An 18,119-nucleotide genomic window follows, 5' to 3' on the forward strand; every position below is an offset into this window, starting at 1 on the left:
GCTGCTCGGGGCTCAGGGACCCCATCCAGCCGCTCCTCCTCCCCCCGCTGCTTCCCGTTCCCAGCCCCGCCCTGGGGCAGCCCCGGTACCGCCTCCTCCGGGCCCGCTGGGGGGCGCACCGAGCCACGGCCGGCGGCTTCGCGGGCGGGGGCGGGGCCGGAGTCTGAGCGAGGGGGCGTGGTTTATGTTGCGGGGCGCGGCCTGTGATTGGGTGATGTTTGCTGAGTGGGCGTGGCCTGAACCGGGGGTGTGGTCTGTGATTGGATGATGTCTATTGCGTGGGCGTGGTCTGTTTGAGGGGGCGTGGCTTCGGGACCCCGACGAGGGGGCGTGGTCTGAGCTAGGGGGCGTGGTTTGTGTTGCGGGCTCGGCCTGTGATTGGGTGACGTTTGCTGAGTGGGCGTGGCCTGCGCTGGGGCGTGGCCTGTGATAGGATGATGCCTGTCGCGTGGGCGTGGCCTGCTGGAGGGGGCGTGTCCTTACGTGGGGGCGTGGCCTGCGCGGCCCCTCTCCCCGCTGGTCTCGGCGCGGGGCGGCGGCGCCGGTGCCGGGATGGCGGAGGGGACGGTGTCGTGCCGGCTGCAGTACCTGGAGGATGCGGACCCCTTCGGCTGCGGTAGCTTCCCAGAGCCGCGCCGGGCGCCCGTTTACGCCGTGGAGGAGGCGCTGGCCCTGGGAGCGCAGCTGCCCGCCCTGCACCGCGTGCTCGGGGCTCCGCTGCCGGTAAGCAGGGGCCGGGGTGGGAGGGAGGGAGTCGGTGTGTCTGTCTCTGTGTACCCGTCTGGCTGTGTGCACGCGTGTCTGTGTCTGTCCGCCTCTGTGTGTGTGTCTGTCCGCCTGTCCGTGCGCCTCGCTGTGTCTGTCTGTCTGTCTGTCCGTCGGTCGGGAGCAGCGGGATCCCGGGCCGCCCTTCCCCGGGATGAGTCAGGCGGAACGCGGGAGCCCCGCCGGGGCGATGCCTGTTCCTGGCCGGCCCCGGATGAGTCGGTGGAGAGGAAGAGGATGTGCTCGCTCAGAACGGGCTGGAGGGAAGCCCGGCGCCCATCCCCGTGGCGTCGGGGCTGAGCCGGGCCAGCCTGCTCCCGCCGCAGCATCCCTCCTTCCCCGCCTCGGCGGGAGCAACCCCGCTCCCTGCCGTCCCCGGGCCCTGGAGTGAGTGTCACCAGCCCCTCGCCCCTCCGCTTCGGTGGCAGCGGCGTGGAAATTGGTGCTGAGCTGTTTCCTCCAGGAGGCTGAAGCTGAAGAGAGATGCTGTGTCTTGTTTGTGTGCTCTCAGCCCTGATCCAGGCTGGAAAAGAGGGGCTGGGGAGCGGAGGAGGATGGGGACCATCCCTTCTGGATCTCTTCTGTTGGCAGGATGCTTCCAGAGCATCCCTTACCGAATGGGCACGGGCTTGTTTTCCTCCTTACGGATGCGGGACCCAGCAGGGCTTTGGCAGAGCTGAGCATCCCTGTCTTGCAGCACTGCAGGAGTGCAGGGGAATTGCCCTTCGTGGAGGCGGACAGGAGAGCTGGGCGCAGCAGGAGGGGGAGATGGGCTCAGTGTGCCTGGCACTGAGCTTGCTGGCTTGCCAGGGGAGAGGGGATCGCTGCGAGACCTTTGCCTCGACCAAAAACTCTCCCTTCTATTCCTCTTTCCGTTTTTCTTGGAGCAAAGCGGTCGTGTCTCATGTTGTCACCACCATGGGATTTTTAAGCGGTGACTAAATGGAGTTTGTTTGGGAACAAACAGCCCCGAGACATGACGAATGGAGCAAACTCAAATTTCAGGCATGTGCTCTCCTCCCTGGGCAGAAGTTGGCTGTAACAGGATCAGCAGCCCAGGGTGCTGCTGTGGTGGCTCGGGAGGGCTGGACACAGTGTTCCTGAGAGCAGGAGCCAGTGCAAAGGAGTCCTGAGCCCAGCAGAGGTGCTTTGGTCCTGGGATTTCAGGCTCTGTTCTCTAAGCTAAGCACTTGATGTTTTTTCCTGTAGTTTCCCTGTACCGCCCCGTGACCCTTGGTGAAACCGCAAGCAAGCAGCTAGGATGCCAGATTCATGGTTTATATAGGTTATAAACCATGCTGCCTTCGTTACACAGAGCTTTCTGAGCCAGCAAGGGCTGCGGTAGATCCCGACCTGACAAGCTGGGATGCCAGCTGAAGTTTGCACGAGCTGATGCTGTGATCAGAAGCCTCCTGCATGGGATTTACACCGTGCAAAGCGAGGTCAGTCTCCTGAACTGCTTAGGTCAGTCTCCTGAACTGCTTGGTTCAGTCCAAATTCAGAGCTGGCACCCCGGAGCCGCACAGACGTTGGTACCCTGGCACAATCATCCAAAACTTCACTGGGTGCCCTTTGTGTCAGGTGGTGCTCAGCTCCATTACTCGCCACCCTAAAATTAGTAAATGAGCAGTCGGATTTTTCCCAAGGAACTAGCTGTAAAAAAATTTCAGCTGCATATGCCCGGTGCCAGCCTTGTCCTGAGGTGACGTGCGCTGGGCAGCGTGCCCGAAGCTGCGAAGCACCGGGAGGAGAGCGCAACAGCCAGGATGGAGCTGGGCTGGGGTTCCTGCTGGAGGACTGAACTGCAGGCACCCAGGGGATGAGCTGCTGTGGGGGACAAGCCACCTCCTGCCTTCCCTGGGCACAGCAAAACTGCTCCCTGAGCTGGGCACAGCCTCAAGATGAGGTTTCTTGTGCCAGCGTTGCTGTCCTGCCCTGTGACACTCTCGGTGCTTCCTCTCCCTGAGCCCTACCTGCTGCTGATGGCTTTTTCATGCTCTCCGGAAAGTGTGTTTGTGCTTGAAAATACCTTCCCGCTTTGTTTGCTGCTGCTGCATTGTTCAGCTCCAGGCCGATACTATCTTCTCCTGCTTTCCAGCGTTTTTCTAGTAACCCTTGGGTGATACTTGTGCTGGGTGTGGGTTTTTTCTGACCCTTCACAGGCAGGTTTTGGCGGGGCAGATTCTTTTGGCTGTCCCTTTGTCCCCAGAGGCCACTGCGCTTCCTTGCCCCCAGCACTATCTCCGCTCTGAATCTAGGGATTTTTCCAAACAATTGCAAAACCCAGCAGGCTGAAGCTTTACTTTCCCCTTCCTCCCTTGGAAACCTGGGGAAGAGCAAACAATTCGCTGGCCTCGGAGCTATAAATTCGCCCTTCCACCCGCTGCAAGCTCTGGGGCTTGTTAGAGGAGAACCGCTGGGGCACTGTTGGTGCACACGTGAAGCGCACAAGCCCTGTCCACCAGCTTTGTTGTACTCTTTGATTCCCAACTGGCTTTAGGCAGGCTTTTCCAAGGGTCTTTGTTCCACTTAACCTCTGGCAAGCACGAAAGCGGTGAGACGGGCTCGTCGTCAGTGCTGCTGTCCCCCCACTTCAACCGCTTTGAAACTCTGCCGCGTGCTTCTTGCCAAGAGCTGGTGCTCAGCAGCCTCCAGTGCTCCCTGGCTCCTGGCACCGTCCTCGTGTGGGTCCTGGGACAGGAGCTGTGGCCAGGCATTCATGCCGTGGTTTTGCTGCGACACCGGCTGCTTGCCAGGACGAGGGTTCTTCCGCTGTTGATGAAGAACAAGGGATCCGTTAATGAGCAACAAGGATGGCTGAGGAAGCTTCGAGAGGGACATGCGTGAGCAAGTGTGCGGTTCTTAGCCAAGTCTGGGTGACCTCCAGAGATCCCTCCTGGCCTGGGTATTTTTTTCCTGCCATGGTAAGGGAACAGCAGCTCTCCAGCGTGCTGCCATCCATCAGGCAGGAGCAGTGACTGGATGCCCTGGCAATAAACAGCCCTCTCAGCCCTGAAACCGAATTGCAGCGACTGCCTTTGGTTGCCGGCTGGGGTTGCTCCTGCAGCGTAGCTCTGCAAATGGTCAATCCCCATGTATTTTGGGAGGTGGGCAGAGGGTCGTAATGCCAAGCATTTCTGACTCGCCGGTACCTTGTGTTTAACTGCTGCCTCAAGCTCATGCCCTGCCTCCACTGCAGCTGTAATTTCCCCCATAGCCTTCCTGGAAGAGCTGCAGCAATGTACAGAAATTGTGATCGCTGCAAAAAGAAAGTGTAAGAGAGGGGGAAAAAGTGTTTCCTCCGCTGGCAGATAAATGGGATACTCACTGCCTGACCTTGGTGCATCCTCCCGCGTGGGGATGCCGAGATAGGGGTGAGCAGGAAGATGTGATGCTGTGGTGGGTGGCGTGAACGCAGCTGTGTGTGGAGGAGGTCTCCGTCTCAGAGGTGATGATGTCTCCATCATATCCCTGTGGTTTGGGGGAGCAGCCCTCTTCAGGGGGAGCCAGCTTTCCCTGGGGACTCACTTGCCTGACACTTGTGTCCTTGCTTGTGTCCCAGCTTTGAAGCTGGCCGCAGCTGCTGGTTGTCAATGGGATCAGGGAGATCCGTGTGTTTCCACCTTCCCCGTGTCTCAGGTTTGAGGCAGCAGGGTGGATGGAGGACATCAGTGCTGCTGCAGGGTGGTTGGGCTTTCCAAGAGCCACAGGCTGGGGGTGTGAGCATGGGACACTCTCTTCCTCCCCCAGTTCCGCTTTGCTTTTGTATCCCTGTGACCCTCAAAGCCCATCTCGCTTTAGAAATGGTTTTACAGGCAGGAGATGGATGGATCACAGCCGCCCTGGGAGCCGTCAGTACCCCATGGACCCAACGTGCTGTCCCCAGTAGCGCAGCGCCAAGGTCCTGGCTCAGATCATACATGGTTCAAAACCTCATCCGAGGTCGTGGGAGTAACCCTGGCCCTGGCAGTCGGTGCTCCCTGGTGCGGAAGTGCCGCCCCGGGATTTTTGGCAGGGCAGCGTGAGCCTGGGACAGCCCATCTCCATCCCTGGGGGTTGGTGCTCGCCAAGGGGGTCACAGCCAAACCCGGGTCCAGCGCTCAGAGCATCCCTCGTGGAGAGCACTGCCAAGCTCGCATGGGAAACATGCGGGGTCACATCCCAGGGGCTTGGCCTCCCCGCCAGCTGGGACGTGTCACCAGCCCCAGTAGGATCTGGGGACGTTAACCCTGGCTTGCCAGGGCTCTGGCAGCCCAGAGAAGGCAAAGCTGTTGTGCTGAAGCTGCGAGATGCTTTTCACTATGCTTGAGTGCCCAGGAGGATGCAGGGGTCCATGGGGATGCAGGGATGCCTGAAGGGGTGCAGGAATATCTAGGAGAGCCCTTTCGCAGTGCAGGAATTTAAGCTTTCCCTAGCAGGCAAACCTTGTGTGGGGTCAGCATTAGTGACACCCACTGTGCAGGCAGAGCTGGCAGCCACGAGCGCTTGCCTGGTGCCAGCAGCCTGTGTTTGGTGCGTGTTGCCATGGTCGGCTGGCGTGGCCAGCAACCACGGGAGGTGGAGCAGGGAACTAACAACATAACTGAGTCCATAACTGAGTCCAACCCACTGGCAGTGCCTCTCCAAATTGCTCGTTATCCCGAGGCTTAGTCAGGGTCATTAGTCATTTTAGTGCACGTGGCATTTTTTTCTTTGCTCTCTGTTTTTAATCTCGCACTCACAAGTCGTACATTCAAGCTCTTGCACAATCTTTTGACTCCAGGAGATGGGGCTTTCATGGAAAGCAACCCCAGGTGAAATGCAGGAGCCATCCCTAGCGTTGCTGTGATTTGCCAGCTGCAACCAGGATGGCCAGGGCATTATAAAACCCAATGGGAGGGCTTTATCTGTGGTCCTCAGCTCCCAAAATTGAATTGCTTTACAGGCAATCTGGGTGAAGGGATTGAGTGCTCCTTCAGTAAGTTTGCAGATGACATCAAACTGTGTGAGAGTGCTTGAGAGCAGGAAGGCTCTGCAGAGGGATCTGGGCAGGCTCTGTCAATGGGCTGAGGCCAACGGGATGGGGTTCAATAAGGCCAAATGCTGGGTCCTGCGCTTGGGTCACAACAACCCCATGCAGCTACGGGCTCTGGGAGGAGTGGCTGGAAAACCGCCTGGTGGAGAAGGACCTGGGGGTGCTAGTTGACAGCAGCTGAACATGAGCCAGCAGTGGCCCAGATGGCCAAGAAGGCCAAGGGCATCCAGGGCTTTGTGGGTGCCATTCCTGGAACACCTGAGGGTGCTGCACCCACCAGCTGGCATGCACCATGGATGCTGGATGTGGACTTTCTCCGGAGGTGCCCTTGTTCCAGCCTTGCCTTGGCCTGTGCTCTTCCTTGTCCTGCTGGAAGATGCTGCGTGCCTGCAGGCTGATCCAGAGGCTGTGTCAGCCGAGGGACGTCCCTGTGGGGTTTGCCCTGGTTTGAGGTGTCCCTGGGCAGGCCAGGTGCCTTGTCCTGCAGACCCAGTCCCTGCAGGTGGAGGAGATTCATCTCCCCAGGTGAAGGCACCAGGGAGGAGACAGATCCTGCCCAGGTCACACCCTGGCTGACTCAGGGGAGCCCCAGGGAGCAGATCAGCCTCTTGCAGGCTCAGGAATTGCCAAGGAGCCCTGCGGTGCTGGGGCCGCCTTTGCTTTGCCTTTTGCCAGCCTGGGGCTCCACATTTCTCTGCAGATCTGCCCCTAGGCTGGGGTGGAGGGTGCTGAAGCCAGAGCTTGGGGAAAGGTGGGGACCTGCTACCCATTCCAGGATGCAGTTTCCTGGCGGGTCTGGTGTGGGCGGGAGGATGATGCATCCTCTGGGAGCCAGCAGAGCTGTGCTGGGCACAGAGGCTCAGCCAGGCTGTCTGCATCCCCAGCTGGAGGACTGCACGCTCCAGGTCTCCCCCTCCGGACACTACCTGGACCTCGACTTGTCTCTGCTGGAGCAGAAGGATGATCTGGAGGCTTTCTACGAGGAGGTCAGGTGAGGCATGCGGGAGGCTTGAGCCCTCTGGGAATGGGAAATGGGGACCCTAAGTGCATGTGAGCACCAGGAACTGCAGGCAAGGGGCCATAGGCTGTGCTGGTCCCACTGCAGGTGCTCACATGTTCTTTCCACCCACCCTAGGAAGGGGAGACGGCCGACCCTGATTCTACGCACACAGCTCTCCGTCCGAGTCCACGCCATCATCGGTGAGTTCCCCGTAATCTGCCTACAGAGAGGCAGAGGGCAATGAGGCTGGTGAGGACCCGCTGGGTTAATCCCCTCCATCCTCAGCAATCAGGACTTTTGCCTCTTTGGCTGGGACCCCACCGCCTGCTGCAGATATTCCGGGTCATTCAGACAAGCTCTAAATATAGCTTTGCATGATACAAAAAAACTAGCTTTTGTGCAGCAGAAAGTGCTGTTCTGGCTTGTGGCAGCCTGTTCGGGGGTCCTGCAAGTATTCAGGAGTCTCAAGCCTTTTTTTTAATCCCCTAATCACAGGGCAAACCAGCACTGAGCACTGATGCCAATGAGGCCGGGCATCAGCTGGCTGTGCGAGGCTGCAGCCCTAGCAGGAAGGGGCAGGAAGGCTGGGGTCAGGGTCGTGCTCTTTGCCAGCAATTCCCAGGCTCTGGCTGAGCCCCGGGCTGCTCTGCTTTCCCTCTCGGCTGCTCTGCTTTCCCTCTCGGCTGCCCTGACAAGCTGATAAGTAAGTGGAGGAGGCTGCTGGGACCTCGTGTTTTACAGAGCCCTCATCGACATGTCTGGAGGGCTCCTTGGACAGCTTGTTTTTGGCTTGTTACAGCTCTAAGCCTGACCCAAGTAACTCAGGATGCTCGCATAGCTTGATTTTTGGATGCAAGAAGTGCTGGCTCCCAATCGCTTTGGTGTCCACGTGTTGGAGTTGGCCTTTTCAGCTTCCTATCGCCTAGGCTGCTCTGTGCTGGCTCCTGCCCACAGGTTCCATCCCCGTCAGCACATAGTCTCCATCCAGCCTCCAGCTTGCTGCTCGTCCTGTTGTTCTCAAGCAGCCAGTGTCACTGCCATCCTTTCCATCCCCAGCTTATGGCTTTTCCCAAGCTGCTGGGGGGCTCCGGGACTGTGCCAGCGCTGTGCCTGGGGAGGGATAGCTAAAAGTAGCTCTGCCTCTTGCCTTTGTTCCTGTTTTGGTTGTGCACAGGAAGCCAGAGGGGATATTTATGTCATTGCTGGGCAATAAAAAAAAAAAAAAGAAAAAAAGGAAATGGGGAGGTGGCAGGGCTGAAATAAGTAGTTGTGGAGCTGCAGCTGCTTCCACCCTGCGTGTCTGACAGCCAGGCAGTGCCGGCATCCTGGGGTGACGGCACAGAGCTTGAGCCAGGATGTGGGGCTTTCCCAGGCAGGTGGGAGCATCTTGGAGCTCTGGTTCAGCAGCAAACCCCTGCGGGTCAGGCTGTCATACCGCGTCTCTCCTCTCCTTCCAGAGAAGCTGTACAATTCGCAGGGGCCGGAGCTGCGGCGATCCCTCTTTTCCCTCAAGCAGCTCTTTCAGGTGGGGTGATGCTGGCACGGTGGGAGGGCAAGGGGGGTTCTGCGGGGGCTGGCTGCTCACCCCAGCCTCCCCACGCTGCCTTCACCCTGCAGGAGGACAAGGACCTGGTGCCAGAGTTTGTGAACTTGGATGGGTTAACATGCTTGATCAAAGTCGGGGCAGAGGCTGACCAGAACTACCAGAATTACATCCTCCGGGGTTGGTATTTGGGCCCTGGGCACCTCATATCCCCATGGGGGAAGGCTGCCAGACCTTGCCCTTGGTGTGGATGTGCTGGTAAGGCTGGGAAAGCCCTACCCCTGCCTGCTCTCTCCCTTGCAGCCTTGAGCCAGATCATGCTCTTTGTGGATGGGATGCAGGGTGTCATCAACCACAACGAGACCGTCCAGTGGCTGTACACGCTGTCAGGAAGCACGGTAAGTCCCCGCCGCCCCTGGGGGGCTGCTTGTGCACCCTGCTGCTCCTCACTTCCCTGCCTGTGACTGTCCCCTTGCACCGCCCCGCAGGGGATTTGCCCCATGCCGCCTTCGGGCTCGGTGCTCTGGTACCTTTGGGTATGTTGGGTCCTGCTCCCACCCATGTGAAAGTCACCCAGAGTCCCCAGAGCTCCCCGTCCTGATGTGACTGTGCTCCTGAGTGCAGAGCTTGAATCATAGAATCATAGAATCAATAGGTTGGAAAGGACCCACTGGATCATCAAGTCCAACCATTCCCATCAATCACTAACCCATGTCCCTCAGCACCTCATCCACCTGTCTTTTAAACCCCTCCATGGAAGGTGAATCAACCCCCTCCCTGGGCAGCCTGTTCCAGTGTCCAATGACCCTTTCTGTGAAAAATTTTTTCCTGATGTCAAGCCTGACCCTCCCCTGGTGGAGCTTGAGGCCATTCCCTCTCGTCCTGTCAAATAAGAGTGTACTCTGGCTCCCTCTCTGGTGGCCAGTGTAGGGTCCTGCACCTAGGCAGGAATCATCCCCTGCACCAGGACAGGTTAGGGGTTGATTAGTTGGAAAGCAGCTCTGTGGAGCTGAGAGCCCTCGGGGACAACAAGCGAGACATGAGCCAGCAATGTAACCTCGTGGCCAAGAGGATCCTGAGGTGCTTCCAGAATAGTGTGGCCGGCAGGGTGAGAGGCTCTCCTCCCCTGCTACTCTGACCTGATGGGGCCCCATCTGGAGTCCTGTGTCCAGACCTGGGCTCCCCAACTCAAGAAAGACAAGGAACTACTGGAGAGAGTCCAGCAGAGGCCTTGGAGATGAGACTGGAGCATCTCTTTTATGAGAAGAGGTTGAGAGACCTGGGTCTGTTCAGCCTGGAGAAGACTGAGAGCAGACCTTACCAAAAAGCCTTATTCAAAACAACCTGGATGTGTTCCTGTGTACCCTGTTCTTGGTGAACCTGCTTTGGCAGCCGAGTTGGACTGGATGAGCTCCAGAGGTCCCTTCCAGACCCCATCATTCTGGGATTCTGGTGCCCCTTGGCCATCAACATCACAGCTGCAGGCTGGTCCCTGGCCCCACAGCACCATGACCTGCCCCCTGGGCTGCCAGCAAAGCCCCCAGCCCTGGAGTGTGGGTACAGCCAACCCACTGTGCCCCGACTTTGCACTGGTGGCCCCCTGCCGCTGTCCCAGCTGCTGTCCCTTGTCCCAGTTTCGCCTGGTGGTGAAGATGGCGCTGAAGCTGCTGCTGGTCTTTGTGGAGTACACGGAGCCCAATGCCCTGCTGCTCATCCACGCTGTCAATACTGTGGACCAGGCGAGAGGTTGGTGCAGACCCAGCTGCCTGCGAGGTCCCTGCCTGGGGAGGGTGTCCCCGCTGTGTTCCACGTGTCACCTTCCCACGTTGCTTTTCTCAGGCGCCTGCCCGTGGTCCAACCTGATGGCCATCCTGGAGCAGCGCAACGGGGCTGACACGGAGCTCCTGGTGTTTGCCATGACGCTGATCAACAAGGTCCGGAGGAGGGGTGGCAGGGTGTGCCCGTGATGCCACGCGGCTGGGGCTTGGCGTGGGTCGCACCAGTCCCAGCAGCGTCCCTCTGGTTCTGCTCAGACTTTAGCAGCCCTCCCGGACCAGGACACCTTCTACGACGTGACAGACTGCCTGGAGCAGCAGGGCATGGAGCGGGTGGTGCAGCAGTACCTGGGTAGCAAGGGCACCGACCTCGACTTGAAGCAGCAGTTCACGCTCTATGAAGTGAGTGGGGCTCCCGTGGGATCCAGCCCCATGCCGCATCCCCTGGGGATGCGGGGAGTTGGGGGTGTGGGGTGGCAGGGGGGTTACGCCTGGTGCCAAGCCCCCCTGGCACCTCCGCAGAGCGCTCTCAAGCTGGAGGATGGCGTGGAAGAGCCGCCCCCAGGGGGACGCAAGGAGCGGAGGAGGACGGACGAGGGCCGACGCGGGTGGCGATCCCAGGGCAGCTGCCCGGAGCCCAGCCCCGATGCCCAGCCACTGCTGGGGTCCCCCGGCACCCCAAAGGAGCCCCCCGCTGAGGACAGACCTTCTGTCCCCACGCCGAGCAGCCCAGCGGAGTAAGTGTGGCTGGAGGTGATCCCTGGTGGGGGATGCTCCTGGGATGGCGAAGATGCCAGGATGCACTGTGAACAGCACTTGAGTTCGTTCCCGGTGCCAGGGTGGAGGGAAGCCCTGCGGTACCTGCTCTCAGTCCTTGTCACCTCTTCTTCCAGGCCCTGTCTTGGCAGCGTCTGCAACAGTGCATCCAGCGTGCGGCTGGCCCTGGCCTCGCCCCTGGCCGAGAAGGAGCAGCCCCCAGGCCCAGGCGAGCGCAGTGTCTACAAGTAAGCAGTTGGGAAGGGCAGGGTGCACAGGGTGGTTCCCCTTGAGCTGGGGAGGTCTTCCAAGGGGGAGAAGGGTCTGGGCAGACCCTGGGGCTGGAGACAAATGTGATGGGTGAGTGGGCATCTGGGAGGGTCCAACTGGGGGCTCCAAGGCATCCTTTGAGCACATACAGCTCTGCTCCAGCTCCTCCTCACTGCTCCTCTCCGTCTACGCTTGCCCTCTCCTCTGCCCACTCTTTCTATCTTTCCTTTTGCAGGCTGCGCCAAACTGCCCCTGTCTGGTAAGTGCCCGGGCTGTGCATGCGGCTCTGCCTCCCCGCGCGATGCTCCAGTGGGAGCCGGCGCTGCCCTGCCCCGCTCGCTGCCCCTTGCATCCACCCCTCGCCTCTCCCCTCCGAGTCCTGCCTGCAGGACCCCCCAATTCCGTCTATCGCCATCATCCTCCACGGGGCGAAGGCATCCTCTGATCCCCCCTTCTAGGAGGGCAGGTCCCGAGGCTGGCGGGGGGCTGGCATCACCATTCTGGTTCAAATGGGACGACAGTGCCCGGGCAGCAGGGGACTTGCTGGGGCTCTCCTGGCTCCCGGTGAACCCCAGAGCTGTGCGCTGACAGCCGGGTGAGGGTTCCCATGCTGGAAGGCTGCCCAGCGGGTGTGTGCAGGAGCCCTGGGGGCTGCTGGCAGTGGGGCTAACCCCTGTTTTCCCTCAGGCGGGAGGATGCCCCCTCCTTGCATGGGGACAAGCCTATTTTGAGGAAGTTTGAGTAAGTAGAGGCATGCGTGTGTCTCCAGGCATTCGCTTCCTCAGGCCGGCGCCCAGCCAGAGGCGTCTGGGCTCTGGCTATGCAGAGTGTGAGGAGCAGGAGGGTCCCCACGAGTGTCTGCCCGGGCACCCTCCTGGGTTTTGCTGCTTTTGGATGAGGGTTGCGGTGAGCATTGAGTCTGTTGGAACCAAGGGGTGATGGTGGCACCTCAATGGCATGAGCCTTCAGCTCCTGCAGGGCGGTGGCATCCTTATCCCAGGCTGTAGTGGTGTCACCCATCTCTCTGCAGGGCTCAGAGGAGGTTGAATCCTCCGTGTGGCCAGTGCAGGGGGTTCTGTGCTGCGGGGCTGACTGTGTGGCACGGCATGGCATGATTTGCCCATTGTCCCCATTGTCCCTATCCCTGCCTTGCTCCCAGCCAACATCCACCCCTGTCTCGCAGAGCTCGCTTCTTGGAGAACTTGGCTGCAGCTCAGAAGGAGAAGATCTCTTCCATGGCAAAAGGACGACTCGATGTTCTCGGCAGTGCTGTGCTGGAGCATCCGAACACTCTTGCGTGGGACAGGGACAGCGGCACCTCAGAGCCTGGGACGGAGCCACCTAGCATAAGTAGGTGCTGCTGGGGTGTGTTTCCAGCTCCGGGCTTATTGGGGCCCTTGGGGTGGGTGTTAGTGGCCCCTCTGCACCCAGCCCCATGTCTGTGTTACCCAGAGCCACGTAGGAGCTGGGGGTGCCTCCCTATCTCGCTCCAAATACTGGCATCCAAGCATGTCTCTGCCACGGAGCGGGATCCCAACTCTACGTGCAGCCCAGCAGCACCTGCCCCTCCAAGCAGGCTATCCCAGCATCTTCCACTCTCCCTGTAGGGTCCTGCCTGGCTCGGACAGACACCACCGACTCCTGCAGCACCATCTCCTCCGACACCAAGTTTATGCTGGACATGCTTTATGCCAAGGGTTCCTCGGAGCCAGGGAGGGAGAAGGTCTTTCCCAAGGAACCATTGTACCCCCAAGCCCAGGGTGATGTGGAGATGGATCTCGAGGGAGGTGGCAGACGAGAGCAGGAGGGTGCCCGGCTGCATGGCAGGGCTCCGGATGGGCCAGTGGCCAGCGCCCACGCCAAGCTGGTGCGTGCCACCTCCAGCGTAGATGCCGAGACCCACACGCAGAAGCTGGAGAACACCGGGATGATGCCCATCAAGAAGGACGCAGAGCTGACATGGGAGCGCCTGGAGGCTAGCCCTGTGCAGCTGAAGATCAAGGACCTGGACTTCACTGATCTGGGGGAAGAAGAAGACTTTGACATCCTGGACATGGGGCCCATTGCCAACGGTTCCTTCCTCTCTCCTGGCATCAAAGCAACGAGCACTGGAGCCCTCATGACTCCCCCTCCACCTCCTGCCATCCCTGGTTGCCCACCACCTCCTCCTCCACCACCTGTGGTCCCTGGCTGTCCACCACCTCCTCCTCCACCTCCTGCCATCCCTGGCTGTCCACCACCTCCTCCTCCACCTCCTGCCATCCCTGGCTGCCCACCACCTCCACCTCCACCGGTCCCTGGCTGCCCACCCTTCCCAGGACTACCAGGTCCCTCCGCAACAGATGGCCCTTCCCAGGCCAAGAAGAAAAGGACAGTAAAGCTCTTCTGGAAAGAGCTGAAGCAGCTGGATGGCGCTGTGGCGCCAGGCAGGTTTGGCCAGGCAACACTATGGGCTTCCCTGCAGAGCGTTGAGGTCGATGCTGCCAAACTAGAGCATCTCTTCGAGTCACGGTCGAAGGAAGCACCAACTTCAAAGGTACCAGCAGGCTGACAGCCATCAGCCAAGGGGGTTTGAGGGGTGGGGTGAAGGCTGCCACCTATAACCTATCCTGAGGAAGGGTACTTGCAGCTGAGAAGCTCGGCGGGGGTGGTGGTGGGCAGTGCGCAGGTTTGTGTCATGACTGGGACCCCGATTGTCTCCTTGTGTCCGTGGTGTTTGCATGAAGGCGAGCCCTTTGCCTGACTGTGCCCACCCCTCCCATCCTCCTTGCAGAAGGCCATTGATGGGAAGAAGGTGGTAGTGGTGCTGGACCCCAAGAGGAGCAACGCCATCAACATCGGCCTCACGGTGCTGCCGCCTGTGCACATCATCAAGACGGCCGTGCTCAACTTCGACGAGTTTGCAGTCAATAAGGAAGGGATCGAGGTGAGCACCAGGGAAGCTTGGCCCTTCCAAGATTCTCATGCAGGTCATTTCCCCTGGCCAGGAGGCCTCCCTGCTGTGACGCCTGCACTGCCAGCCCTGGGGTGACACGTCCCACAGTGACATGTCTGAAGTCTGACCAGTCCCTGTTTGCCTGCTCTAGAAAATCCTCACCATGGTCCCGACCGAGGAGGAGAAGCAGAAGATCCAGGAGGCCCAACTGGCCAACCCCGATGTGCCATTGGGCTCTGCAGAGCAGTTCCTGCTTGCCCTGTCTTCCATCAGCGACCTCACGGCCAGGCTCCAGCTCTGGGCCTTCAAGCTGGACTATGAGAGCCTGGAGCAGGTACGGAGCCACGTATACCACATCGTCCCTCCATCCTTCCACTGCTGCCACCCAGCAATGCTGAGCTCTGAGCCAAGAGTGTTTCTGGTGGGGACCAGTCGTGTCCAAGTATGGGAGGTGCCATCCTGGCTGGGGACGGGCGGCAGGATGGGCTTGGGTTGACCATGGAGTTGTTGCCCTCATGCACAAGAGCAGACGCTGAAGCTTCCAGGGAGAGGGTGGCCAAGGGGGAAGCCTCACTTGCCTTTCTCTTCACACAGGAGATTGCAGAGCCACTGTTTGATCTGAAGGTGGGCATGGAACAGCTGGCCAGAAATCACACCTTCAAGTGCATCCTAGCCACGCTGCTGGCCATGGGCAACTTCTTGAATGGCTCCCAGGTGAGGAGCAGGGTGTGGAGGAACAGCTGAGAGAGCTGGGGTTGTTTAGCCTGGAGAAGAGGAGACTGAGGGGAGACCTCATTGCTCTCTACAACTACCTGAAAGGAGGTTGCGGAGAGGAGGGAGCTGGGCTCTTCTCCCAGGTGACAGGGGACAGGACGAGAGGGAATGGCCTCAAGCTCTGCCAGGGGAGGGTCAGGCTGAACATTAGGAAAAAATTTTTCATGGAAAGGGTCATTGGGCACTGGCAGAGGCTGCCCAGGGAGGGGGTCGAGTCACCTTCCCTGGAGGGGTTAAAGGGACGGGTGGACGAGGCGCTGAGGGACATGGTTTAGGGTTTGATAGGAATGGTTGGACTCGATGATCCTGGGGGTCTTTTCCAACCTAGTGATTCTATGGTTCTATGAATGCTGCAAAGACAGCACCAGCCATGGGGTGTGGGTACACAAGAAGGACCATGTGAAGCTTGGGATGGTGCCTGAGGAGGCTGGTGGTGCAAGTGCTGGTGGGGACCCAGTGGGTCTGTGTAATCTGTTGGAGGAGGGATGGAGAGGCCCTGCTTAGTCCATTGGGGTTTCAGAGCAGAGGCTTTGAGCTGGGCTACCTGGAGAAGGTCTCAGAAGTGAAGGACACGGTGCACCGGCAGTCCCTGCTCCACCATCTCTGCCAGATGGTGACAGAGAAGTTCCCAGAAACTACTGACCTCTACTCGGAGATCGCCTCCATCACTCGTTCTGCCAAGGTGAGGCAAAGCAGATGACACCCAGCAGGGCAAGGGTGCAGATCCCATGGCTGTCCAGCTCCACCAGCGCAGCCAAGGGCTGACATCTCACTCTTCCAGGTTGACTTTGATGAGCTGGCCAACAGCCTCGTGCAGCTAGAGCGAAGATGCAGGGCTTCCTGGGACAACCTGAAGGTGATTGCCAAGCATGAGACCAAGCCAGTGCTGAAGAGCAAGCTGACGGACTTCCTCAAGGACAGCACCCAGCGCATCGTTGTCTTGAAGGTGGTACACAGGCGCATCCTCAACAGGTCGGTGGCTCGAGATCCTGGGGCTGCGGAGGGAACTCTGTGGTCCTGTTGATGTCCTGCTGTGACCGATGTCCCCACAGATTTCACTCCTTCCTGCTGTACCTGGGGTACCCAGCGAGCATGGCGCGGGACGTGAAGGTGACCCCCATCTGCAAGCTGCTGCGGGAGTTCGCCCTGGAGTATCGTACCTGCCGAGAGCGTGTCCTGCAGCAGCAGAAGAAACGGGCTGCCCACCGCGAGCGCAACAAGACACGGGGAAGACTCATCACCGAGGTAGGGCACTGCTCAGCCGGCCACCACCACTAGGTGATGCCCTCCCAGGTCCCTAAGGTTGACTTTTCCCACTGCAGACAGAGAAGTTTTCCAGCATCAGCGAGGCTGCTTCGCCACCTGCCGTGGTGTCTACCAGCCCTGAGGAGCAGATGGAAGCTGGTCATGAGAGCATGAAGAGCTTGCTGACCTCCCCCACAGATGCCCCTGCCCGCCGCAGCCGGGCCAGCCGGGGTAGGAGGGGGGTGGCAGAGGCACTCGAGATGTGCCCAACTGGCTGGGCACAGCTGACACCCGCATCCCTGTTGTTCCCGTGCAGGGACAGGGCATGTCACCCCGGCCCAGGGCTCTCCAGCCCAGGAGGACATTCCCAGCTCCCCAGACGATGCTTCGGATGAAATCATGGACCGGCTGGTGAAATCAGTGACACACAATGCCAACCCCCGGCCCTGTGCCAACAAGGAGCGCAGGAGGTCCCGTGGCAATAGGAAGTCCTGTAAGTCCCATCCCTGTCCTCATGCCCTGCTCAGTCTGTTCCCGTGCTCTGCCCCTGTCCCTGTACTCTACCTCATCTGTGTCCTGTCGCACCTCTGTGGCTCTGACCTTGTACTGTCCCATCGCCAGGTCCCTGTCTCCATGTCCAGTCCCATCTCTGTGTCTCTCATCCTAGTCCCAGTACTCTGTCCTGTCTCAGTGTCCCTGTCCCCATACCCTGTCCCACATCTGTGACCCCGTCCTGCTCTCTGTCATGTGCCCTGCCCGATCATAGAATCACTAGGTTGGAAAGGACCCATCGGATCATCAAGTCCAACCATTCCTATCAATCACTAAACCCTGTCCCTCAGCGTTCGTCCACCTGTCCCTTAAACCCCTCCAGGGAAGGTGAATCAACGCCCTCCCTGGGCAGCCTGGTCCAGTGCCCAATGACCCTTTCCGTGAAAAATTTTTTTCCTGATGAACCTCCCCTTGTGGAGCTTGAGGCCATTCCCTCTCGTCCTGTCCCCTGTCACTTGGGAGAAGAGCCCAGCTCCCTCCTCTCCACAACCTCCTTTCAGGTAGTTGTAGAGAGCAATGAGGTCTCTCCTCAGCCTCCTCTTCTCCAGGCTAAACAACCCCAGCTCTCTCAGCCGCTCCTTGTAAGACTTTTCCATCTCTGTATCCCTATCCCATCTGTCTCTCTTCCCCATGTCCTCTTCCATCTCTGTGCCCGTGCTCTGTCCCTAGACGTTGTCCCATCTCTGTGTCCTTGTCCCCATGCCCTGCGTGGCTCCTTGCCCACTGGCCACCTCTGCTCTCGTACGCTGAGCCCACACCAGGCCACAGCAGGAGGTACCTTGAGCCCAGACCGTGTCTCTGCACTCCCCTGCCTCCCCTCCCTCCCCGGCACCCCAGGGCAGGCACCCGCTGTGGGGGATCCCCAGCAGCCCTCGCTGCTCGTGCTGTCAGTGCCGTGCTCTCCTCTTCCCGCAGTGAGACGGACGCTAAAGAGCGGGCTCAGCGATGACCTGGTGCAGGCGCTGGGCCTGGGGCGAGCACCCGGCATGGAGGTTTGAAGGGGCTGAGGGGGCTTGTGCTGCTCCCCACCACCAGCGGCCCCCAGGGCGGAATGTGGAGGCGACCCTTGCTGCTCCAGGTGCACCCGTGGACTCACCTCACTTTTCCCCGCTGGTCTCCACCTCCCCAACGTGCACGCAGCAGGATGGGAGCGATGCCTGGGAGCTGCTCTGTGGGGGCCAGGATGGAGGATGCTCACCACTCGGGCGCTGGTGTGGAGACTTGGGGTTCATCTTAACAGTATTAGAGGGATTGAGGGGCTGGACCCAACCCTGCTCTGGGAGGTGGGTCTGGCCCGTGGCAACTGTGGCAATAAAGTGATCTGATGTACTGCTGGCGTCCCTTGTCCCACTGCTGGGCTGGGATGGTGGAGGATCTCAGTGCAACAGGCTGGAGCAGGCAGTGCCAGGCGTGGTGGCAGGAAGGAAGGGCTGATGCTCCCTCCAGCCACTGCCATGGTCCTGAGCAGCACCTCGGTGCTGCCAGAGATG

General features: G+C 59.8%; 1 protein-coding gene across 2 annotated transcripts; it reads left to right on the plus strand.

Annotated features, from left to right (window-relative positions):
- The first annotated feature begins 517 nt into the window (after positions 1-517).
- On the plus strand, positions 518-17,958 carry FHOD1 (formin homology 2 domain containing 1). Of its 2 annotated transcripts, XM_069868209.1 has the most exons (24): positions 518-723; positions 6,664-6,770; positions 6,915-6,979; positions 8,237-8,304; positions 8,397-8,502; positions 8,626-8,720; positions 9,957-10,068; positions 10,162-10,256; positions 10,356-10,499; positions 10,620-10,834; positions 10,991-11,101; positions 11,359-11,382; positions 11,811-11,864; positions 12,307-12,473; positions 12,731-13,659; positions 13,897-14,049; positions 14,210-14,392; positions 14,653-14,772; positions 15,353-15,514; positions 15,614-15,804; positions 15,885-16,077; positions 16,155-16,308; positions 16,394-16,570; positions 17,545-17,958. In XM_069868209.1, the coding sequence occupies exons 1-24, from the start codon at positions 553-555 to the stop codon at positions 17,625-17,627; spliced, it is 3,879 nt and encodes a 1,292-aa protein (XP_069724310.1). In that variant the 5' UTR covers positions 518-552; the 3' UTR covers positions 17,628-17,958. The 2 variants fall into 2 exon arrangements, with proteins under 2 accessions (XP_069724310.1, XP_069724311.1); XM_069868210.1 differs by lacking the exons at positions 11,359-11,382; positions 11,811-11,864 and having other exon boundaries at positions 519-723.
- The last annotated feature ends 161 nt before the right edge of the window (positions 17,959-18,119 follow it).

This window comes from Phaenicophaeus curvirostris, chromosome 14 (genome assembly GCF_032191515.1).
Source record: "Phaenicophaeus curvirostris isolate KB17595 chromosome 14, BPBGC_Pcur_1.0, whole genome shotgun sequence".
Classification (NCBI taxonomy): domain Eukaryota; kingdom Metazoa; phylum Chordata; class Aves; order Cuculiformes; family Cuculidae; genus Phaenicophaeus; species Phaenicophaeus curvirostris.